Below are 25,667 nucleotides of genomic sequence, written 5' to 3' on the forward strand. Positions count from 1 at the left end.
TTCCTATAGCGGCAGGGTATGAAACCCTGTTAATATGCATTGCACTGACTACTGAACAGTTTTCCCAATATCAGCTGCAGGCATTGTTAGGTCATTTAAATTTACCCACAGTATCTCCTGGCACAGCCATTTGCAGATGGTTGGCAGGGGACCATTGCTAAGGTTAATAAGCCACATAATTCTGTAATTCTGTCATTTCAGCTCAAGGAAGACCTCAGGGTATGGAAGTGATTCCTGGATCATAATAATGGAGTCTGATTACAGCATCCTGACTATGCACAGCCTTTTGATTTGTAACTTTTTTCTGCTAATGTGTGTGGATGATTTTGTTATTTATTTTGAAAGGCTCCTGATAACTAGCCTATCAGTCTGTTGGGGTACAAATGGGTAGAATTTTGAAAATTGGGGTTGTTTTTTTTTTTTTTGTTTTTAGAATTTATCACTTCATAGCAATTTTGGTTTGAGGGCATTAGCTAGTAAATAAACACACTGTTTTACTCAAGCAAACAAACAAACATAACTAAGTTCACAGAAAGTCTCTAGTTACAAATGGAAGACTGCTGCATGCATACAAGATATACAGTAGACACACATATGATGCATACATGTATTTATTTCAAAAGATCCATTTGAGCTGCTATAGTTACATGTGACTACTTCAGAATTTTCTGTTTCAGTATTTAAACAAGAGTACATTCCAGGGTCATTCTCTCCTTGTTCAGAAGCTGCTATATGTGTGTGCAAGATTTAGAAAGCCCTGATGGAAGCAATCGCTGAGAGAAAAGCGCTTTTTGTATGTTAAGGCTATAGGCTGGCTGACAGCAAGAATGTCTTTTAAGGCATTTTATTTGTTTGAAGGTTATAATATGTTATTACCTATAAGCCCTGTTACTAAAGTTGAAGCAATAACCTGTTTGTAATAAAACTGGAGTTGCAGTCAATTAACAGGTATCTTAATCTGCTTCATTTTGTCTTATATAAACTAGACAGAAGCCTGATTGGCTACAATCAGTCAATGTGAGTCAGTTAGACATGGTAAAAAGCAGCTCGTCATCTTCAGGAGAAATGCCAGGAACAGAACTCCAACCTGTACATGACTTTCATTGACCTGACAAAAGCATTTGATTCAGTCAGTCAGGAGGGCCTTTGGAAGATCATGGCAAAATTCGGTTGCCTGGAGAAATTCATTACAATGGTTTAGGAATTCCATGATATGCTTGCTCAGGTTATGGATGACGGTGAGTCATTTGAACCATTCCTGGTCACCAATGGAGTCAAGCAGGACTCTGTGTTGGCCCAAACTCATTTCAGTATGATGTTTTCTGCCTTGTTTACAGATGCCTTTAGTGACACCGGGATTGGCATCAGATATTGGACTGACATGCAGTGAAGTATGGACTATTTCTCTTCAGTCTGAGACAATTTTGGCCTCACAACTAACATCAAGAAGACAGAAGTGCTGTACCACCCTGCACCAGGAAAGCCTTATGCAACTCCTACTATTACAGCAAATGGCCAAACCCTCCAGGCAGTGGACAAGTTCACCTACCTGGGCGGTATACTGTCATGCACAGTTGACATTGATGATTAAACCAATGCCAGAACTGCCAAAGCAAGTGTAGCCTTTGGCAGACAATGTGCAAATGTGTGGGAACGCAAAGGCATTAGTCAACAAACAAAACTGAAGGTCTACAAAGCCATCCTGTTGCCAACTCTGATGTATGCATGGAAAACCTGGATGGTATCTGACACCATGCTGTGAAGCTGAATCACTTTCACATGGATGGTCTCCCCCCTTCAAGGGAGTTACTTCAGAAATAAACGGTGTAATTGCAAGTAGAAGTTGGCTCTACGAATGGTTGAGTGAAGAAGAATTTGGAAGGTGACTGGAGGCCACCTAATGTGTCAGCTATGGCTGGTTATTTTATTACAAATGGCAAAGTGCACTGATTCAAAGGACAAGCCGAGGAACCCCGCGACTAGCCAGCTCTAATCTGCCCTTTTAAGGACTGTTCTGTGAGAAGTTTAAGTGTGGTTATGTTGGGGACGCACTTGGCATAAACCAGGTAATTCGGGAGAATGGAAGGCCATGAGAGCCGATGAAGTTCTCTTGTTCTGAGCCATAGTGCACCAACTCCTCCATTTTGAGTTTTACTCCTCCATGTTTGACCTCAGGTTGCCCTTGTTGGGAGTGGCTACTCTTACTCCCTCTGTTGCTGGGTAGATTTAACCTTTGGGCGGGAAACTTAACTGTTACTAGGCAGACTTGGCCTTGGGTGGGGACAGTGTGAGTGACAGATCATGTTATAATGTGTATCAGTTTTGGTTTCAGTATAAATAGTTAGGTAAGCTGTTTGTTTGGCGCGCTTGATCTGAGTCCTGTGTGGCTCCAGGCATCTTATTTGAGCTCAAATAAAGTTGGTTACTTCTCCACCCTGGTGCGTTTAATTGGATGCGAAGCACACCAGGCAACAGACCCAACCGTTGCCACCCTCGGGCACTCTGTGCCGGCAACAGTTTTTGGCGCCCAATGTGGGGCTCGAGGCAAAATTGTGCCTTGCCCAGACTCTTCTGATGGCCGGCGGACGGCGGTCGCAGCCAATGCCCAGCGCGCACCTGTGAGTTTACTGGGGGCCTCGACAGAGACGCGTCAGACCGACCTCAGAGGACACAACGGTGCAATGCGATCGTACAGTGGAGAAGTAAGAGGGAGTTAGGGTAGATCGGTTCCCCTATGGAAGGTAGACGTCAGTAGAGAACCGGTCCCTCCAGATCGCGGGGTTGTACAACGGTCTTGGTCCGGTCCCCCTTGGACAAGGTAAGACCAGTCTGGTTTATTCCTGATTCTTTTACCTTTTGGTGTCTTAGGCTATCTGGAGTGGTTGCCCGAGGCTGGGGACGCCCAGTCGTTGTAATTCCCATTGGACGGTAGAGCGTCATACAATGGGTCAAGGGCATGGCAGGGGGCGGCAGGAACAACGTACGCCGCTAGAATGCATTCTAAAGTATTGGAAGGTTTTTGGGTCAGACCCACTGAGGAAACAGCAACTAAAAAGGTACTGTACAGTTGACTGGCCTCAATATCGGCTAGAGAATTAGGAAAGGTGGCCACCAGAAGGATCACTTAAGTATAATACGATCCTTCAGTTGCTTTTATTCTGTCAGAAAACTGGTAAATGGATGGAACATATGTATGTAGAGCTGTTTATGTCGCTGAGAAGCAGGTCGGATATATTGCGTGTTTGTAATTTGTTGCATGATTGTGATTTGGATCCAACTGGATCACGGGCTGAGGTTTCCACGGTTACTGAAACCCCTCTCAAAACTGTAATGTCAGAACTAGTCCCCTTCGGCTACTGCAGCCCTACCATCTTATGAGTTGATGCGTGATAGGAATATGTCTGTTACTGAAGCTGCAGGCTTGTATCCCCTTATTACTGAGACTGTGATTGCCCGTCAGGGAGCTGAGGGGCGACGAGCCACTACCATGCAAGTCTACACCCATATACCCTTTAACCCTGTGGACTTAGCTGCGTTTAAAGCGCAAGCTGGGGAGTTTTCTACAAACCCCAGTCATTTTATTTCAGTCTTTGAAGGATGTTTGGCTAGCCATAAGCCGGATTGGGATGAATGTAATATCCTACTGAGAACTTTGTTATCGGAGGTTCAACACAATCAGGTGGTGTCAAAGGCTAGGGAGGAGGCACAGCATAGGCATGAGAGGGATCCACAACATGTCCCCAATCCTGAGGAAGCGGTCCCTAAGAGAGACCCTCATTGGAACCCTAACAACCCCCCCGATTACACTCGTTTAACTGTCTATAAGGAATTACTCGTATATGGTCTCAGACATTCTGCAGTTAGGCATAACAATTGGGCCAAGCTTTATGAGGTATTACAGGAACCAAAAGAGAGCCCGGTTGCCTTTTTACAGCGTATTCGGGATACCATCAGGGAAAATACTAGTGCAAATCCTGATGACCAGGCTACCGAGGCAATAATAAAAGGCATTTTCACCAGCCGTGCAGCCCCTGACATTAAAAAGAAGCTGCAGAAAAAGGAGGACTGTCCTTATAAAATTGGGACATCTGGTCACCATACATGGTCATATCTTTGGGGACTTCGTGGAAGTTACCTGTACTGTATTTACACAATATAAAGGCTGCATCTAACTTACATTTATATCCTGGCCCTGATTCTCCTCTCACTTACACTGGTTTTATACTGGTACAATTTCACTAAATTGTAGATTCTTGATCCCGAAATCTGAAGTGTTACTTCACAGTCAGTGAGTCCTTGATTGCAGTGAAGTCACTCCTTATTTTCACTGGTCTGAGAGAAGAATCAGGCTCACAATATGTAAAATAAATGATAAAGTGAAGATTATAACCAAATATATCAATTAAATTAATGAAAACAGAGCCATGAGTATAAGAGGGCTATCAGAATTCCTAATGTTTGGGGGAAGAGCTGGAGTGGTATCCTGGTTTACTGGCAATGTCTGTTTTATAAATGTGTGTTGTGCGGTATTGTTTCCACATGCTGTCTCTACATTTTGTAATTTGCTACTTGTATTTGCATTTAATATTATCTTAAAATCTTTAATAAAGAAGGGTTTGTTGCTTTTAAAGACAATTAGATGACAACATGTTTATAGGCCCTGATGTTGCAGGGGGCTGAGCTCCACATGGGAGGTGCTGGACATCCTCAGCACACACTGAATGCAGCGAGTGCTCAGTACCTCACAAGATCAAGTGACCTGTCTTTTCCAGAACTCCTACAGTAGAACCGCAGAGTTACAAACCGCAGAGTTATGAACTGACCAGTCAACCACACTCCTCATTTGGAACTGGAAGTACACAATCAGAGTATAGCAAAGACCAAAAAAAGAAACAAAATACAATACAGTACTGTGTTAAATATGAACTACTAAAAAAAGAAAGGGAAAGCAACATTCTTCTTCTTCATAGTAAAGTTTCAAAGCTGTATTAAGTCAACGTTCAGTTGTAAACTTTTGAAAGAACTATAACGTTTTGTTCAGTTACGAACATTTCAGAGTTACAAACAACCTCCATTCCCGAGGGGTCCGTAACTCTCGGTTCTACTGTATCTTCAGAATGAATGGAGATTTGGGGCCAGATCCCTGGCCTCACTACAACTACTTTGCACTGTTCTGGCAGTATAAAGCGTTCATAATGCCAGTTTAACTGACCAGTGAAGGATTCCCCCAGATTGGAAACATCCCTTGAAGATGCATAGATTCATAGATTCTAGGACTGGAAGGGACCTCGAGAGGTCATCGAGTCCAGTCCCCTCATGGCAGGACCAAATATACTGTCTACACCATCCCTGATAGACATTTATCTAACCTACTCTTCAATATCTCCACAACCTCCCTAGGCAATTTATTCCAGTGTTTAACCACCCTGACAGTTAGGAACTTTTTCCTAATGTCCAACCTAAACCTCCCTTGCTGCAGTTTAAGCCCAGTGCTTCTTGTTCTATCATTAGAGGCTAAGGTGAACAAGTTTTCTCCCTCCTCCTGATGACACCCTTTTAGATACCTGAAAACTGCTATCATGTCCCCTCTCAGTCTTCTCTTTTCCAAACTAAACAAACCCAATTCTTTCAGCCTTCCTTCATAGGTCATGTTCTCAAGACCTTTAATCATTCTTGTTGCTCTTCTCTGGACCCTTTCCAATTTCTCCACATCTTTCATGAAATGCGGTGCCCAGAACTGGACACAATACTCCAGTTGAGGCCTAACCAGCGCAGAGTAGAGCGGAAGAATGACTTCTTGTGTCTTGCTCACAACACACCAGTTAATGCATCCCAGAATCATGTTTGCTTTTTTTGCAACAGCATCACACTGTTGACTCATATTTAGCCTGTGGTCCACTATGACCCCTACATCCCTTTCTGCTGTACTCCTTCCTAAACAGTCTCTTCCTATTTTGTATGTGTGAAACTGATTTTTCGTTCCTAAATGGAGCACTTTGCATTTGTCTTTGTTAAACTTCATCCTGTTTACCTCAGACCATTTCTCCAATTTGTCCAGATCATTTTGAATTATGACCCTGTCCTCCAAAGCAGTTGCAATCCCTCCCAGTTTGGAATCATCTGCAAACTTAATAAGCGTACTTTCTATGCCAATATCTAAGTCATTGATGAAGATATTGAACAGAGCCAGTCCCAAAACAGACCCCTGCGGAACCCCATTTGTTATACCTTTCCAGCAAGATTGGGAACCATTAATAACTACTCTCTGAGTATGGTTATCCAGCCTAGTTGCCTAGTTTATTGATAAAAATATCATGCGAGACCCTATCAAATGCCTTACTAAAGTCTAGGTATACCACATCCACTGCTTCTCCCTTATCCACAAGACTCGTTATCCTATCAAAGAAAGTTATCAGATTGGTCTGACATGATTCGTTCTTTACAAATCCATGCTGTCTATTCCCTATCACCTTACCACCTTCCAAGTGTTTGCAGATGATTTCCTTAATTACTTGCTCCATTATCTTCCCTGGCACAGAAGTTAAACTAACTGGTCTGTAGTTTCCTGGGTTGTTTTTATTTCCCTTTTTATAGATGGGCACTATATTTGCCCTTTTCCAGTCTTCTGGAATTTCTCTCGTCTCCCATGATTTTCCAAAAATAATAGCTAGAGGCTCAGATACCTCCTCTATTAGCTCCTTGAGTATTCTAGGACGCATTTCATCAGGCCCTGGTGACTTGCAGGCATCTAACTTTTTTAAGTGATTTTTAACTTGTTCTTTTATTATTTTATCTTCTAAACCTACTCCCTTCCCATTAGCATTGGCTATGTTAGGCATCCCTTCAGACTTCTTGGTGAACACCGAAACAAAGAAGTCATTAAGCATCTCTGCCATTTCCAAGTTTCCTGTTACTGGAATTGTCATTGCTCCCTACTCCCCTGCCCAACCTCAGTTCCTTGCATAGTTGTTCCTATGTTCCAGCACTCCCTGGCTGCTGAAGTAGCTGCTTAGGGCAACAGGCTGCCAGCTTAAAGCAACCCTAAGGCTGCTCTAACTTACACTGGGGATCTGCCTGATACTCAGTTGGTCCCAATTTCAGAGAGGAGGATTATAAAGGTGGCATAAACCATCCCCCTAGCCACCACCACCACCCTTGTAAGCTGTGCCAAACACAGCTCAGCCCAAGGAACTAACTTAAAACAGTACACTGAATCTCAGACCCCAAATTCTGCCCTCTATACATATATTATGTATTTTGTTCAAAACTCTGTACATGCAAGTAGAAACTGGGTTATAGAGTCCTATTATAAATTCCCACATAAAATAAATCTCTCTGGTGGTTAATTAGTGAGACTGGGTAGAAGCGTTTTATTGTTGGTGTTCATTCAAGTGAATTGGAAAAACTATTTTTCAGTGGTACAGAAAAACTATCAGAGCCTGCATTTGCTCAGCAGATTAATTCACTGTCCTACCGACTTTGTGTCATGATCTTGACAGGTCTCACAAACTAAGCTGGGTCTGCTGAATTCACTGCTTGGATGGGAGACATACAAAGAAATCCTAAACGCAGTAAGTCTTGTTGGCAAGTTAAAGAGTTAGGTCTTTTGCCTCTGAGTCCTGATCACATCATTAAAAATCCATTGGCACTTTCTTTCTATTACAATTAAAGGTGTGGATGTGCCAGCTACATTCCAACATTGGCAACTACAATTTGCTTTCCAACGTTCCTCTATGGTTTTTGAATTGTTATCCATCAGCTTATGTTCCAACATTCTTGAGCCAGGGCCAATATATCTGTCTACAAAATGCGCATAATACCTATTTATCATACTTTGCAGAGGTGTTGTGAGAATGTCTGTAAAGCACTTGGAGAACTTTCAATGAAAGGTACAATGCTCTAGGCTAGGAGTTCCAAGTTTATTATTAGGTTATCAGTACTCAAGTGACATCAAAGTGCCCAATCCTGCAATATCTTATTACAGGGCACGCAGCTTCCAACCAGGAGCAGTCCTGTTGACTTCAATTCAAACAGCAATGAAATGCAACCACAAGTGGGCTGAAATACCACACAGCACTACTATATCACACAACCTTTTAGGGAATAAGTTAAGACTATTTTGTCAAAAGAAGCTGCAAAGTGAAGCAGAGTAGAGTTACTTAATTTACTGTATTCACTGGCTTCAATGAGGCCTGTCATGGCAGCACGCCTTAAACCCATGGGAGTATATGTTTCCAGGAGTAGACCCCAAGACACAATTCAGAATATTGATTGGATTAAATCAAATTAAAGAAAAGGTAGGAATACTTCATGAATAGTCACCTGTGACTAGTGACCTATATTGGTTCTGCACCAGCGTAAGCAGCTGACAAGACACAAAAGATGCATTTTAGTCAGGAAGGAAAATTGGGGCAATCCTTATTGACCTGACAACAGCCTATGACACTGTGTGGCACGCCAACCTGCTGCAAGTTATTCCTTGCAGACAGATGGTGCAACCCTTCCAAGAAATTATTAGTAACCAAAGCTTCATCCTGCAAGGCAGGGAGAAAAATGAGTTGCCTTAACATCTACTCAATGGCCTTCCACTCCACCTCTGCCCTGAGGTGCCCCCAACCCCGCAGCAGCTCCCCCTCTCTGCCCCTCCCACGGCAGCTCCCCCCGGCCTGGGGAGCTGTGCGGCAGCTCCCTGCCCCAGCTCACCTCTGCTCCGCCTCCTCGCCGAGTACGCCGTCACTGCTCCACTTCTCTCGCCTCTCAGGCTTGCGGCGCCAATCAGCTGTTTGGCACCGCAAGCCTGGGAGGGAGAGAAGCAGAACAGGGCGGCGTGCTCAGGGGAGGAGACGGAGCAGAGGTGAGCTGGGGCGGGGAGAGGATTCCCTGCATGACGCGCCCCCCCTTACTTGCTGCAGGCGGCCCTCCCCTGCCCTAGGTCCCTCTGCCTAAATGCCAACGACGACCGGCGCGGCCACCGAAAGACCCGAAATGCAGCCCCCCAAATGTTAGCACCCTAGGTGACCACCTAGGTCGCCTAATGGGTTGCACCAGCCCTGGATGGGGTATCCACTCTCCACAAGGCCCTAAAGGGTTAAGGTGGCTAGGTGGGCCAATTTACTGCATAATTTGCACCTGGAGGAGGAACTAGGGAGCAATGAGGATTAATTATTTAAAAAGGAAGATCAGCTGGCTAGGAGCAGGAGGGGCATATAAAGCCCAGTAGCTGAGAGCAGAACGGGGCTGCAGACAGAAAGAGGAAGGCTGGCAGGCTGGCTGCAATCACTGTTGGGATGAGAGGAGGCCAGGTAGGAAGTAACCCAGGGATACAGCAGTAAGATTTAGGATCATGCAGGCTTTGACTATTAGTTGTAGGGTCCCGGGGCTGGAACCCAATATAGAGGATGGGCTTGGGTTACCCTACCAGCCACTGTGGAAGTGGCACAGTTAAGAGGCAGTGAAACGGAACGCTGCCTGGGACAGTAAGTTCCCAGAGATCTGGATACATACCCACCCCCTGGAAAGGAAGAACTATAGTGACCTGGCCAGAGGGCTAAGCCACAAAGTGGGAACAGGAGAGTCCCGAGAGAGTGAGACTGAGACAGTGATGAAGTGCAACTGCAGGAAGGGGCATCAACCTGGCAGAGCTAATCCCCAGATGTGGCCAGAAGGAGATGCTCAAGAGATGAGTGAAGAGTAGCCTGTGATGCTGGGTCTCTCTCCTCAGATCTTCCCCTGTACTCTGTAGCCACCAGGTACTACTCCACCCTCTTAATTGGCAAAATGGAAGCACTTGTTCTGGCACAGAGAAGCTGGACCTATTTCATTTACTGGAGCCAGCCACTCTGTGACAGGGACTAATTGTAAGAAAGCTATTTTAAAATCCAGCACTATGTATGGAAAGAGGATATATTTGTAATAGGCTCTTTGGCCCAAAAATTGGTTTCACTTACACCAGGTTTATACTAGCATAATTCCTATGACTGTAGTAAAGTTATTCCTGATTTATACTGGAGTAATTGAGAGCAGAATCAGGTCCTGTATGCCTCTTGTTCATCGAGGAAGTGTGTTTACATCAGTATTTTTCCTCCTTACCATGGGTTGAAACTATGACATTGCATTTGGAGGCGGGGGCAGCTTTCCACCCTATGATTCACTAGTTAGAATAGCTATTTTTAAAATGTATTTGTAAAGTAGCTTCCTTCCTTTTGAAAGTTGTAATATAAACCACTGTAAATGAAATTACTGTCTGACAAAGTATTTGGTGATAGACTTCTGCTAAAAGGACTCATTGATATAGTGGATCCATTAGTGTGTGATTCTACTTAGGTTTAGAAGCTCTTTGTTGAATCCAAGATATTAGAAACTGCCATGCAAGCATATGTGTTTTAAAATTGGAAGATTTTAACCCTTTAGTGTGAAACAAAGTCTGGCTATTTTCATGCCATTCATTAGCTGAATGAGTTGCATCAGCTGCCATTTACATGAGTGGGGAAGTTAAATATACAGGAGCACAGGTAATATCTAAATACAAAACTGAGGTTAAACATGAGTTTTGAAGCACTTTTCTATGTTTGACTTTTTAATAGTGTTTTTTTTTTAACAGAATGGTGATAAGATGGTCTCTTATGTACAGACATCAGAACTCAATGTCCAGACTCCATAACCTGAGGATGGCCTCTGAGGAGGCTAAGCATTGTAGACAACCCTCCAGATGCCAGCTTGGGCACTCTTCCACCACATGAGCTATTTTCTATGATGCTGCCTTGGCTTACCAGGTCTGGGTCTGTCAGGAGAAGAGGAGGCAGCCGGGAGCCTGATTGTACTTCTTGGAAGAAGGCTGAAGACAGAAGCGCAGCAAGAGGGATTTGTTGGCTGCAGTCCCCAAGCCAGAGAGTCACAGCCAGAGGGCTGAAGGCCAAGAAGCAGTTGCCTGCTGGCTCGAAACTAGACAGTTGGAGCCAAGGGATGGAGAGCTGAAGGCAGGGAACAATGGAGAAGCTTGCCAGGGCTGGAGGGCCGAACCCAGATGAATAGTGGAAGGGATGCTAGGGGGACAGAGAGCTTATGTCCTGGTGGAGGTGAGCTCCTAGCAGAGAGGATCTGGGGGTTCCCATTTGGAAGAGCAGTGAAGGCCTGGAGTGGCTGTCCTGGCAGAGGGACAGAAGAGGACCAACAAGGAGGCTAGGTGGAGTGGAAGACACCAGAGTGTGGTATAGGAGGACTCCCAGCAGAAAGGCTGGTGGGGGTGCCTGCTGGGAAGAGCAGGGTATTAATGACTATATACAGCAGGCATGGGAAACAGTTCCTAACAAAAGTCACAAATGTAATCTATTTGAACTATGTTTTGGTAATAAACTCTGTTGATGGGCTAGAGGACAAGCTTACATGCATTGACTGGGGACTCTGAAAAGGGAAACTGAGGAAGTGTGCCTGTCATGCCACCACCTGCCACAGGAGGGTACTCCTGGCAGGGCCATCTTATGACAGTCCCTTTGGTGCAGTAGGATGTATGCAGCTAAATTCAGCATGAACTCATTGAATACACATTATTCCCTGATCAGGCTTATTGACATGTTTTAATGTTGATATGAATTTACAGTTTGTAACTGATTCTCCTCTGAAACCATTATAATTCCACTATAGTCTCTGAATTGACACTGGTGTAAGGGAAAGTAGACTCTTCCACCTTCCCTTTTGTTTTTACTGAAACAGGATAAGCAAAAATTACTGAATTGTTTAAAAAGAATTCTAAAGAATAAAAATAGCTTCAAATTAACTAACTTGTAGTGTCAAGAAACAAAACAGAGTTGAAGTCAGTTATAATATGACCTGAAATTTTAAAAAATACTTTTGCTGCACACAAAAGGCCTGATTCTGATCTTTTCACACATCAGAACATTGTAATTTCAGATAATTTTTTAACAAAACAAAAACACCATTTCCACAACACTGGACTTCACTTAATCTCTCCAGGATGATTCTTCATGATCAGAGTTTATCTAGCCTCCATAACACTGTATATTCTGCCCTTTCAACATTAAAATGCATTTCCATTGGTGACAAGGATTAATAAGGTACAGGAGATGTGTATTTATCTACTACATAGAATTCCTGCTTTGATAAAGCCACAGTTGAAGAGATTGATTATCAATATATTTCATACACAAGAAAAACACCAATTTAACAGGACAGGATCAACATTTTTCTCTCATTAGCTTTCATGTGGGAATCGGAGCATTTCATACAGAATAGAGCAAAAACTTCACACACAGCGACCCACTCCTTGTATTTGTCATATTCACCATGTCCTACTAAGGTATACACATCTCGGGATCTTTTAGCTTCAGGCATAATACCTCCCACAAATAAAATAGCACAAGAGATCCTTTCCCGCACCAGTCTTTTGCAATACGCACTGCTACTTGCAGATGGTGCACTAGGCACTCAGAGATTTTGGGACCTAGCCATGGAGCCTAATTTGTCATTCATAATCATGGTACTTTGACTGTTGAAAAATTAACAGCTCTGCCATCTGTAGGATGTATTCCAGAGTATGTTTAGAACAAACAAAGCAAGCAAGCAAAAAAGGTATGTGTTTGATCATTTGTGGTTGAACATTTGAAAAATGTTAAATCTAGCACTTGAGACAAAAGCTTTTAATAAAGATGGACTCTCCTCTAATGATTCATGTGCAGCATATATTACTGCAAGGAAAGGAAAAATAGTATGGATTTATCTTTCTGACTGACTCCTTCAAAACTCGTGGGATTAACATAGTAAATTAGGAATCAAAAAACAAGAAGTCAATCATAGATTAAAGTTGAAGAAGGGACTAACCAAAGAGCAATTCAAACAATTTCTTTACACAACAGGGGGTTGCAACATAGAATAAACTGTCAGCAGCAGTAATGGAGACTAGCATTTGTACACTGGTACAAGAGGAATTGGGATACATTTTCAAAGAAAGAAAAATCAAAGGGTATAGTCAATTCCTAGACATTTTTGGGTTAGTGTGATGTGACATGCATAAACCATATCTCGTTTTATTTGAAACAACCATTTGGAAGGCAATTTTAAATATTTGCTTTACGGCCTTCATAATAATTAATTACAGTTTTACTGAATTTTTCTGGTTATTTGTTTGGCTGTATTTTATGCTGACCTAGATCTTTCAACAAAAGTTGTGTTACTCCTGGGTATGAAGCTGATAAAAAGAGATTCCATACAGAAAAGGACAACTCTGAAATAAGGACTTTTTTTTGAAGTATAAAAATATAAACTGCTGAATTTTATCTACTTAGGTTCTTATACTGCATCCATCACCATGGTATCTGAGCTTCTTATGAGGATATGATGCTCTAGTTACAGTCTGAATCATATTATTTGGATGTTCACTAACATAGCCATACACCGAGTTGTTCAGTACAATTATCCATTGAGAACAACTTCTTTTCTACAGATGGACATTTACCTGTATGAAGACATTTAAAGGCCAAATTTTCAAAAGCCTAAAGATGTATGCAAAAATGTATGTATGTGAGATTTATCCCTAATTAGTGGCACAACTGCTGCTACAAGTATACATGTAGATTGGGTATTTGCACATGCAAACTTAAGTTTCCTGAGTAGCTATTTGTGTGGGTAAATAACAAATTTGTATGCCCAATCATGATAAGGAACTCAATTGTCTGCATACCTTTGTGTGTAGTGATTTTGTGTGTAGTGATTTTGAAAGGTTGGCCCCACAATTGCATAGCCTGAATACATCTGTATTTTAGATACCTGATAAAATGATGTATTATTATTTAGAAAAATTTGTTACAAAATGACTTCCTATAACTTCAATTATGACACCTACCACTTGAAAATGTCAGACCTGGATATTTTGAAAGGTCTTAGGGGATAGGCTGAATCCTCTCCACCATTTTAGATTCCAAGGATGAAATCCTCATGGCTGCTTCTGATAAAAATTAAGATTTTAAAGTGTTTTTACATCAAAAATAGTATTTTAAAAACAAAATGCTGCTTTAACTATTTCAAATGTGGTTTCAGGCTGTGTTCTATTGGACAAGTCCAAAAGGCTGGTCACAAGGAGGACTTCACAAGTTATGCATAACCCAATCTTGTGGGACTCCCAAATCTGACACATTTTTAAAAGTATGTTTATCTAAGCAATAATAATTTTAGACTTTTTTAAAGAGCTTAATTGAATTCCAAATGGGAAAACTATGAGGCTGATGGCTTAGTGCCTTATTCTCCTCTAGCACATTTGTTCGCTTTCTCCCTAGCTGCCTTTACAGATAGAAAAAAACCTATTAAAATCTATAAAGCCATCATCATCAAATTTTGCCTTAAGATTTATATCTGTCATGATGACTAGAAAATCTGGCCATCTGACAATGGCTAGGCAGATGATGAGCTGAGAAAAGTGCTATTTATAACTCATCCCTCTTACTGACACCTCATCCTCCCATCAGTACCCTTCTCAGTTTCTTCCACCTGTTGAGTCTTGTCACAGTCCTAGATAGTGCTTGCACCAGAGGTCTCACAATCACTTTTATTTGTTGTGCAGTACCCAGTACAAGGGGGCCTTGATCCTTAATTGGGGCAGGCAGGCTTTACTGTACTAACTTAATTCATTTGTTCCAGGGAAGGAACCAGCACTCCTTTCCTGTGTAATTCTCTGACCTGGCCACTGCCTTCCATATACCGATCAAGGTATCACTCACAAATGGTTTGAACTTTTCCCTGGCATTTCTGGTATCTTCTTTGATCTTGCCATGTTTCAACTTCTAAGCATGACATGAAAGAGGTTCTGGTGTCCTTTTACATTTGAAATCAGTTATATATCTATCTATCATAGCTCTGATATCATCAGAGAGACTTGATATCATCTGTAGTGAAATACCTGTTTCACATCTGTTGGATAGATCTCTTATTTCACCAGCTGGTATAAAGCCAGGTAAATAAATAACTGAATGGGATGGAGACTTGTAATGAGGCCCAGCTATTTGTCTGTAGAGTCTGTTTGCTGACTTCATATTTCAGGGGTGATTCTGGGACAGCATAAAAGTGCAGTGTGAAGATTTAAGTAATCTCCCGCAGACAGACAACAGGAATCTAGGAGCGAACCTGGCAAAAAGGCATTTTATTTGGGTTGTGCTCCTCTTACCATCTTGGTCACTTTACAAACAGAATTACCCTCTCAGTTCAGTGCCTGGCAGAAGAAGGAAACTTCATCGCTGATTTTGCTGGACCTGCTCTATAGATAAAGGGCCTGATTCTCATTTACAGAAAGGTCTACTTGAACTGCACTGGCAGCATAACTGGGCCTTAAGTGAGTGAAAATTACATTTACATCTTCTTCAAGACACTGCCAGAATGACACATAAGGGGCCTTGGGTCAAAGGAGAATCGAGCCCAAAAGACTAATTTCCAGCGCTGTCATTCTTGGACGTTTCATTAGCATTAAAGTTCACTTCATTTAAAATAAAAAGCACAAACTTTAAATGGGATCCAATCCAAATCTGCAAAGTACAAGGACTTAGTTTTTTCTTGATGTTTTCCTACATTCTCTTTCAGCTAAGAGCTCTATTCTGCTCCAACATTTTAGTCCTCTTGTCATAGGAGACAGCTTTAATCTGAATATACATTCCAGCAGCAATGAATGCAGCCAAACAGCAAGCTCATGTATTTAGAGAACGTAATACAACCCCACCCCCATTCACAAGAATACCATCACACACCCATTGAACAAAGAAGTGACCAGTGTCAGCTCAGCAGACTCTAGTACAAGTAACACCTACAGCACAAAAAAGGTGAGTGCATTGGATATTTAGACCCAGAATTTTGTTTTTTGAATACCTTTCCAAGAAGTTGGAGGAAATTAATCACAAAAGCGTGGAAAGTCACGGTGTGTGAGATGATATTGCTAGATTCCTCCTTGTGCTCTCACTAGGTACACTTCTGGGACCAATTTTTAAATCTGCTACTGGTTTTGAGCTACACGATGATCCATGCACTCAGAGATGTTGGAGAAAGAGGGCAAAGGACAAGTTCTTCAGATAGTTCTTCATTCTTTGTTTAATCCATATTTGCTCCTCTCCAAACTGAAGCTCTCTGACTTTCATGCCTGTTTGTACTCAGGCTTCCTCATTGAGAACCGTCTCTTATTTCTACTCTGTGGCTTGTATGAGAGGAGGCAGGAACAAAAAGAATTACGAGACTCAGTATTGCAGACCTGTGAAATTCAGTTACATAAAGCTTACTTCAGGTGTTAAACCTCCAGTGAAAGAAAACACGTAACAGTAGAAAAAGCATAACTAACAGCCCTGTCACTCTGACAGACATGCTCTTCAGTTCAACTCTAAAAATATTTACTCAGTATAGTCTTTTGAAAATTAGCTTGGAATGTAATTCAGGTACAAACTCTGGTTTCACTGTGACGTCGAAGAAAAATTTCTGCACGTGGTAAGTCAAAACAGACTTGGGAGGTAAAGCCCAAACTTGTTCAGAGTGTCAGGTAACAAACAATAATACTGCAGCAGCTACTCAAGGGTATGCACCACTGTAGATGGAGAGGGGAATCTCATGAGCTGTGGGTTTTGTGTCATGGTGGAGCTTCTCTTTTCTGTGTTCACCGCCCCACAAAAAGAGTGAATGGCACTCAAAGGCCTCATGCTAAAAATGCAAAACGTCACGATGGTTCTTGTGTAAAGCAAAAAGTTTAATTGTGGTCTGGAAAGTGACTCCAGGGATAGTGGCCTGGGGTTCCATATTTGTTGTATCTCAATTTCCAGGTCAATTTTGCTCAGTTTATAAATATAATTTTTTTCCAAAGTGCCAGTGCTGAAAACTCAACATGGCAGCTGAAAATCAAAAATAGCACTCTCAGGGTTGGGTATGATCACTAGTAGCAATTCTGTAGGTCAGTTCCTGCCCTCAGGTACACAGGTGCAACCCCATGGGCTTCAGATTCTGCTCCCACCTATACCCCATTGCCAGCAGCAACTTCCTTGAGAGTGAATCTTACATATATGTAATGCAGATGTACAGGTGTAACTGGGGCATAATATGGTCATGCAACAGAAACTACTGTCATTAACAATTCTATTATGCAGATGCATTAGCCAGAATGGAATCCAGCTCATTCTTAGCTGTATTGGCTCTGCAGTGCCAAGAGAACGAAAGGAGTAAAAGTTAATTTGTCAATGAAGCAAGGAGACAGGACTCTGAATACACAAAGGAGGCAGATGAAGATAGAAAGAAGAGGCCATCTTTACCCAGGGTACTTTCAGAGTAGACGTGCATTTTAAGCATCATCTCAGGACATCTTACGGTTAAGGCTGCGAGTCTGTCATGGAGGTCACAGAAATAATGGATTCTGTGACTTTCTGGGACCTCAGTGACTTCTGTAGCAGCCAGTGTGGCTGATCCCAGGGCTTCCCAAGCAGCCCCAGCATCCCTGAACCCCGGAGCACAAGCAGCACCCCAAGCTGCCTCCCAACCACTTCCCCCACCCCCTAGTACCAGCAGCACCCTGGGCACCTGAGCACCAGCAATGCCTGGATCCCCCCCTACCCAGAACACCAGCAGCACCTCTGAAGTCCCCCACAGCTCCTAAAATTTAGTCAGGGGTATTTATAGTAGAAGTCATGGACAGGTCAGGGGTCATGAATTTTTTTTTTACTGCCCTGTGACCTGTCCATGACTTTTACTAAAAATATCCGTGACTAAATCTTAGCCTTACTTATGGTTAGGAAGACCCCTCCCCACAACAAGATGATTTAACAGAAACACCTCAGGCTTGAGGTCACAAAGTTCATCACCAATCTTCAGCCATTCCATGAGTGGATTTCTAAGCCTTTTCACATAGGGGGAGTTATAATTTACCCCATAGTATTATACAATATTTTTATTAGCTGTAACAAGTAATTATTGAAGCAGAGTCATGTTATACAATAATCTATAAGAAACACAGTATTTTTTTAAAAAGTCTATGAAATGGAAATAGAACTCCTAGAGAAAGAAAAAGTAATTGTGAAGCTGCTAAGGGTATTCCAAATAAAGAGAGGGAAAAATGCCTATTTTAAAATAAATTGGCAATACCCTATTAATTATTCATACTAATTATTCAGCACTAATGAATACAATTATTCTCATCTCCAGCAACACTTAGATCCTCTTACTAAAAATGGCTTTGTAAATATGAGCCAAAAAACTGGCTAGAAAAATATTCAATGAGTGAGATCAGGTCATGCTAGAACCCTCCCATCTCCTAAATGCCTTGTCTGAAAACTTTATGAAAATTTCTACACTATGATAAGACCACGCCTGTGAAACATCAGGTACATGGATTTAAGTTTTGGCAAAGACAGAGGACAATCAGAATGTCTCTTATAATGAAGGAGAATTTACAACCTTAGCTCAAATAAATTTGTTAGTCTCTAAAGCAGGGGTGGGCAAACTTTTTGAGCTGAGGGCCACATCTGGGTGGGGAAATTATATGTGGGGCCGGAGCAGGGGGTTGGGGTGCGGGAGGGAGTGCGGGGCGTGTGTGCGTGGGGGGTGCTGTGCAGGAAAGGGCTCAGGGAAAGGGGTTGAGATGCACGGGGTGCAGGGAGCTCAGGGCAGGGGATTCGGGTGCAGGATGTACGAGGGGGCTCAGGGCAGGGAGTTGGAGTACAGGAGGGGTGCGAGGTGCAGGCAAGGGTCTTAGGGCAGAGAGTTGGGGGTAGGGTGTTCCACGTGCATTGTCCTTGCCATGCCCCCAGGTACCTTCCCCGAAGCTCCCATTGGCCACAGTTCCCCATTCCTGGAGGTAAGGGCAACACACACATAGCCCTCTGCGCCCCCCTGCCTGGGGGCCACTTCTGAGAGCGGCGCCAGGCCCGCAGCGCCACGGGGGGGCAATCCCGCGGTCCGGATCCACAGCCCGAGGGGCTGGATCTGGCCCATGGACTGTAGTTTGCCCACCCCTGCTCTAAGGTGCCTCAAGGACTCCTCATTGTTTTAGGAAAAACTAGTGTCTCTCCATACTATTCTGTAAAACTGAAATTGCCTTAGCTATGCTACTGTCACACCAAAAGAAAGTACAGTACTATGGTATTGGTGGGCTGAATGCACTAGAAGCATAGAAGTAGCTGGAAATAATACTTTGACTCTTCAATACTATGGCAGCTGACCACATGTAGTAAACAGACTTTGAACTGTATTGGAAATGATAAACTCCAAAAGTAGAGGTCACTTAGATACATAAGAAAAAAATGGAACATGTTTGCTGAGAACTTCTGTTCTTCATGAGAATAATACATGCATAAAGATTATCAGACCCTGAGGGAGTCAGATATGTACACCGACCATGGTATGATTTATTGAACAGTAAAACATTTCTGACCTATTGTCTCCTGTAATCTGTTCTAAGTGGCTGGCTAATTACAAGGTTCTCATTTTGTTGTTTATTATCCCTCCCTCTATTTATTGGAAAGAAAGAAGAAAAACCTTCAACTATTTTTTAAATGATTTTGAGCACTGGTTCAGCACACAGAACAGAATTTGCCATACCAGATCAGATGATTAGATCCATCAAATCTGGTGTCCTCATGATGTACACGGCCAAATGTGAAATAATGTCCATTAGGGAATGAGTCTTCTTGACCATTGCTACAATCAGTTTGAAACATGATATTTGATTTCTCCCAAATCTTAACAGGCATAACTACACATAGTATTAAAGGTTATAAATGTATCCAATCTCTCTTAAAATCCAGCTTCATATGTGACATATTTTGGCAGTGAACTCCACAAAATGAATATATGTCATGCGAAGAGAGCATTTTTTTTGTTTCAAAATTAAATGTTAATAATTTAATTTTAATTTACTAATTGCAATTGTTAATGTTTGCCAAAGTCCATCCTCTTGACTGTTCTTACCTCAATAATATACAAGACCACATTCTTGTAGAAGCAATACAATATGCATTTGGTCACTCGATTGTAACTCCAGGCTCCATGGACTAATAATAGCTTCTCCAAGTAAGAAAACTAGAAAAAGAAAAATGGACATAAGTAAAATAGCCTCACATTTTACAACTCTATACAAAGTAAATGAAATTTAGATCAGCTATTAAATCCATTCCAAGAACTTCCTTTCCATAACAGTAATTGTGCCAGATTACCACCCACAAACAAAACGTTAAAAAAAAGTCACAGCAAAACATTCCTTTTTTGGAATAAATCTTTTAAACATGATTCCATAAATTTGGTCCTCATTTGCTTTAAACAGGAAGAAGCCTTCAATTATTATTACTATCCTGATAGAAAAATTAGGCAAGGTTAACATAATAGGGCCTACTGGATTAAATATAAATGTGAACTCTTATTTCATCGCAAGAGAAGATGACTGTGTTTGAGGGTTTAATAATAAGTGTGTGGTACAATGCTCTTCTCTGTGTTTTAAAAGGAGCAATGTGGTAATTAGAAATGTTCAGGGCTAAAATGGAGACTCAAGTAGAGTGCTCAAAAGAAAACAAGAACATTACCAGCTTTTGAAAGAAGATGGGAACAAATACATTTTTATTAACATTTACGGTTCACTCGATAATAAATATGGTCACAATACGAGCATCTAAAACAAGTAGTATATTCCTTTTTCACCCTTAAATAAACCCAATTAGTAAATGAATCTAATGTTTATGGAAATTGGTGCCTAATAATACTGGTTTGAACCACAAAGATGACTCAGTTCTACTCCTATTTAATTCAATGGGATTTCTCACATTGCCTTCAATGTGGGCAGGAAATGTGTCTGTCACACAGGCTCTGTCAAGGAACCCACCTGTGACTTGTAACATTCCTTTCAGTTCAGCCTCAGGCCTCCCATGAGAAGAGAATGAATGTCACCATTTTGTCTGGTGGTTTTGGGGAACCAAAAGGATGCCAAACAACTCATTTCCACTTCTGGGCTAGTGATATGCCGCCTCAAAAGGTTTGGGATTCAAGTTTCAAACTCTAATTCAAATTTATTATTCATCCAAAGCCCATTTGAAACTCTGGGATCTCCAAACGTGAGCTAGAAATTTTATGATATAGAGCCTCTCCCCCAAGATCTCCAGGACTTAATGCATTTGCTGCAAACACCACAAGAAGAGGCTCTCTGGTGGTATTTCAGCAAAATAATAGAAAACAAAGCAAGCCATATTATAATTCAGTTTGGGTTCCGTCTCTATCCAGCCTGCATCAGGATTGGAAAGTAGATAACCAAAAGTGAATGGCTAATAAATGTACTAACCCATTAACTACCTACCAACCTATCCTCTCTCTTCAGTCCTGCCACAATTTTAATGCTTCCCAAGATTCATCCTTTGACAGTGAGGCATATAGTGTGAACTCCAGCAAGGCTGGCATGTATTTTATTGATATACTATAGGATAACCCAAAGAGGAAAAACTGCACAAATGGTGTATCCATAACTCATACGATTTTAACAATAATTTAGTTACTATAATGCTACTTACTGGGTTTGTAATTGCTCAAGAAAATGCAAAAGTGCTACCTAAAGGAGCTGAGGAAATCATGCCACTCTGAAAGAATAAGGTTCTGATACTTTAAATACATGTGAGTTGTTCCACTGAGCAGTGACAAGGAATTAAATAAAACAGCCATATTTTATTTTAACAGAGCCCAGTGGAGCTACTGACATGCATTTAGTTACTTACATGAGTAAATGTTTGCAGGCAGTGGGGGGGTCTAATAATAAGTAAGATTCAGAGTATACGTGGGTGCCAGGAGATTTATAAACTGTAAGACCAAAAGGAACCATTATCATCATCTACTTTGATCTCCTGCATAACACAGGCCACAGAACTTCTTCCAGCATTTTGTGCATCAAACCATAGCGTCTGCTTGAGCTATAACATATCTTCTAGAAAGATATCCAGTCCTGATCTAAAAATGAAAGGTGCACTACCAAATAAAAAGATGTTTTTTAGAGTACCAGTATTTATTATTTAATACAACTGGTGAAATATAGGAAAAAGAAAACATCTAAAATACAACCCAGGCTTTCTAGGAATAAAACTGAACAGCAAACCCAACATTTTAAAGGAAGAATTTCCCTGAGCACTTTTCCCCTTTAAAGGATTCAAAAAAGCAATTGTCCCAAGACACTCCAGATTCCTCCTCTGGATATAAAGTATCTTCTCAATAAAAAGCTTTATTAAATTTTAGAACCATGTAAAGAACCTCAGTATTTTGGTTTAGGAATTCTTTGAAAATGAATCATGGGGACAATAACATTTTAAAAAAAGATGATTCAAACATACTCTCTGTATGAATGGAAGTTATTCTTTGGGCACTGGGTCAGAGGCAAACTTCCTTTTTATTTGTTTAGTTCATTATATGATTCCTCGTGGAATCCTCAGTGAGTCTTTATATAGAGCTTCATTTTTCCACGTGTGCCCACTTCTGGAATCACTGGATTGGAAGTATCATTTGGATAAAAGATACTACATACAGCGGTCTACTTAAATTACTCAGAAGAACGTGTTCCCTTCAAGGCGTGCATATAATTTCCACTAAAGTTCTTCCTCAGTGCAGAAATATATGGTAACAATATACCATATGAAGCCAAAGTTTTCCTTTTAAAAACTATTTAGTGTTATTTTAGCCTAGTATTTCTCCTATTGCAAATAACTGTGTCTTATTTTACTAATCAGCACACAACACAGATTTGATTCACGATAACACAGCAATATACTCTAATCTTTCAGGTAATAAAAACACTCTTTTCCCATCTAAAACAAACAATTCCATGTTATTTTAAATTTTGTTTCCAAAATTAAAACTGCATGTTATTGTTGCCAGCAACTTAAATAAAAGCATTAACTATACCTAGGGCTGTCAATTAATCACAGTTAACTCACGTGATTAATTTTTTTGAGTTAATCACACTTATAACAATAGAATACCAATTGAAATTTATTACCGTATATACTCGATCATAAGCCAGTTCATTTATAAGCTGACCCCCACAAGATGGAGAAGTAAAAATGGAAAATTTGTATAACCCGTTCATAAGCCAACCCTATAATTCAGGGGTCAGCAAACGTTGGCTCCTGGGCCATGAGGATAAGCAGCTGGCGGCCAGAGATGGTTTGTTTACCTCGAACGTCCACAGGCACAGAGGTAAACCTAAGTTGTCATAAACAGATAGCTAAGGGTTAATGTCTCTTTCACCTATAAAAGGGTTTACAAACAGTGACCTGAAACACCTGACCAGAGGACCAATCAGGAGACAAAATACTTTCAAAACTGGGTGGAAGGAAGTTTGGGTGTGAGTTCTTTGTCTTGGTTCAGTGGCCCTCTTGGCTCTTAGAGTGATCTCTCTATCTCCAGGCTTTCTAATCTTTTGTTTCCAAGTTGTAAGTACAAGGATAGTAAGACAATAGGTTTATATTGTTTTTTTGTATTTACATGTGTGCAGTTGCTGGAATGTTTTAAATTGTATTCTTTTTGGATAAGGCTGTTTATTCATTTTTTCTTTTAAGCAATTGACCCTGTATACTGTCACCTTGATACAGAGACCATTTTTATGTCTTTTTCTTTCTTTTTATATAAAGCTTTCTTTTTAAGACCTGTTTGAGTTTTTTCACTGGTTAAGGCTAAGAAACGAAGGGAGGGGGAAAATCTCTTTGTGTTAGATTTACTAAGCCTGACTTTGCATACTCTCTGGGTGAGGGGAGGGAGAGATTTGATCTCTCGGTACTTGTGTTTCAAGGACTTGAAGCAGGGAATATCCTAGAGTACCCAGGGTGGGGAAATCTGGGAGGAGATAAAGAGGGGAAGGGAAGTGGGTTATTTCCCTTGGTAGTGAGACTCAGGGCATCTGAGTCTGGAGGTCACCCAGGGAAGGTTTTGGGGAGACCAGAGTAAGCCAGATACTGGAATTTTCTGGCTGGTGGCAGCGATATCAAATCCAAGCTGGTAATTAAGTTTGGAGGTTTCATGCTAGCTTCTCATGTTCTGAACTCTAAGGTTCAGATCTGAGTAGGAAAGTTATGACATAAGTAAACAGTGTCCCGGCGCACCAGCTGCTTACCCTGACAGGTTGGGACAGCAACTGGTGGGGAAATTTTTTGTGGAGGGGAGAAGCTGGGAGTCAGGGGAGTAACCCCTGTGATCATCCCCCACATGATTCCATCCCTAGCCCGGGACCCCCACACTCTCCCCATCCCATCCCTTCCCATTTTATCTGGGGACGGCCTGGGGAGGATGTCTCTGACCTGGCTGGAGCTGCTCCAGCAGGCTGGGCAGCGTGGCTGCACCTTGCTCCTGTGGGCCAGATCGGGCGGCATGGCCGTAGCATGTTCCAGCGGGCTGGGCCAGGCATCACAGCCCCAGCGCGCTCTGGCGCTTGGCTGGCATGGCCGCAGCCTGCTCTGGGGAGCGGGGCTGAGCAGCACGGCTGCAGCTTGCCAGTCCCGGAGCTGCAGCTGCTCTGAAGCTGGGGAGAGAGCAGCGTGGCCAGAAGTGGAGAGACTCTGGCCCTGCCTCTTCCATTCTGGCTCTGCTGGCTGTGTCACCTCTCCTTGTTCCCTCTGCTGGGGGCTGTGTCCCACCTCTCTCTCTCTACACCCGTTCATAAGCCAACCCCCTTCTATGGTGCTTCCTTTTTTTACTAAAAATAAAATTAGCTTATGAATGAGTATATACAGTAAATATTTTTGGATGCTTTTCTACATTTTCAATATTGATTTCAATTACAACACAGAATACGAAGTGCACGGTGCTCACTTCTGTGATTTCAAGTCCACTCAGTCCTATTTATTATTCTGCCAATTGCCAAGACAAACAAGTTTGTTTACATTGACCGGAGATAGTGCTGCCAGCTTCTTATTTACAATGTCACCTGAAAGTGAGAATAGGCATTCACATGGCACTGTTGTAGTCGGCAGTGCAAGGTATTTACATGCGAGATATGCTAAAAATTTGTATGCCCCTTCATACTTTGGCCACCATTCCAGAGGACATGCTTCCATGCTGATGATGTTCATTAAAAAAAATAATGCGTTCACTAAAATTTGTGATTGTACTCCTTTGGGGGAGAATTGTATGACTCCTGCTCTATTTTAACCACGTTCTGCATATATTTCATGTTATAGCAGTTTTGGGATGACCCAGCACATGTTTCGTTTTAAGAACACGCTCACAGCAGATTTGACAAAACACAAAGAAGGTACCACTGTGAAAATTCTAAAAATAGCTACAGCACTTGACCCAAAGTTTAAGAATCGGAAGTTCCTTCCAAAATCTGAGAGGGATGAGGTGTGGAGCATGCTTTTAGAAGTCTTAAAAGAGTAACACTCTGATGCGGAAACTACAGCACCCAAACCACCCAAAAATAAAAATCAACCTTCTGCTGGAGGCATCTGACTCAAAAGATGAGAATTAACATGCGTCAGTCTGCACTGCTTTGGATGGGTATTAAGCTGAACCCATCATCAGCATAGAAGCATTTCCCCTTGAATAAGTTGTTGAAGCTGGAAGGGAATATGAATCTTTAATGTATCTGGCATGTAAATATCTTGCAACGCCAGGTACAACAGTGCCATGCGAATGCCTGTTCTCACTTTCAGGTGACATTGTAAACAAGAAGCAGGCAGCGTTATCTC

At 41.8% G+C, this 25,667-nt stretch overlaps 1 protein-coding gene across 2 annotated transcripts in view; it reads right to left on the reverse strand.

Moving 5' to 3' along the window:
- Positions 1-25,667, reverse strand: part of ATP8A2 (ATPase phospholipid transporting 8A2) — a 591,777-nt gene that overhangs the window by 188,366 nt on the left and 377,744 nt on the right. For both annotated transcript variants that reach the window (XM_030562288.1, XM_030562284.1), the window contains exon 27: positions 19,930-20,040. In XM_030562288.1, coding sequence (XP_030418148.1) covers positions 19,930-20,040 — 111 coding nt within the window. The remainder of the gene's footprint in view (positions 1-19,929; positions 20,041-25,667) is intronic.

The sequence above is a fragment of the Gopherus evgoodei genome, chromosome 1 (assembly GCF_007399415.2).
Source record: "Gopherus evgoodei ecotype Sinaloan lineage chromosome 1, rGopEvg1_v1.p, whole genome shotgun sequence".
Lineage (NCBI taxonomy): Eukaryota > Metazoa > Chordata > Testudines > Testudinidae > Gopherus > Gopherus evgoodei.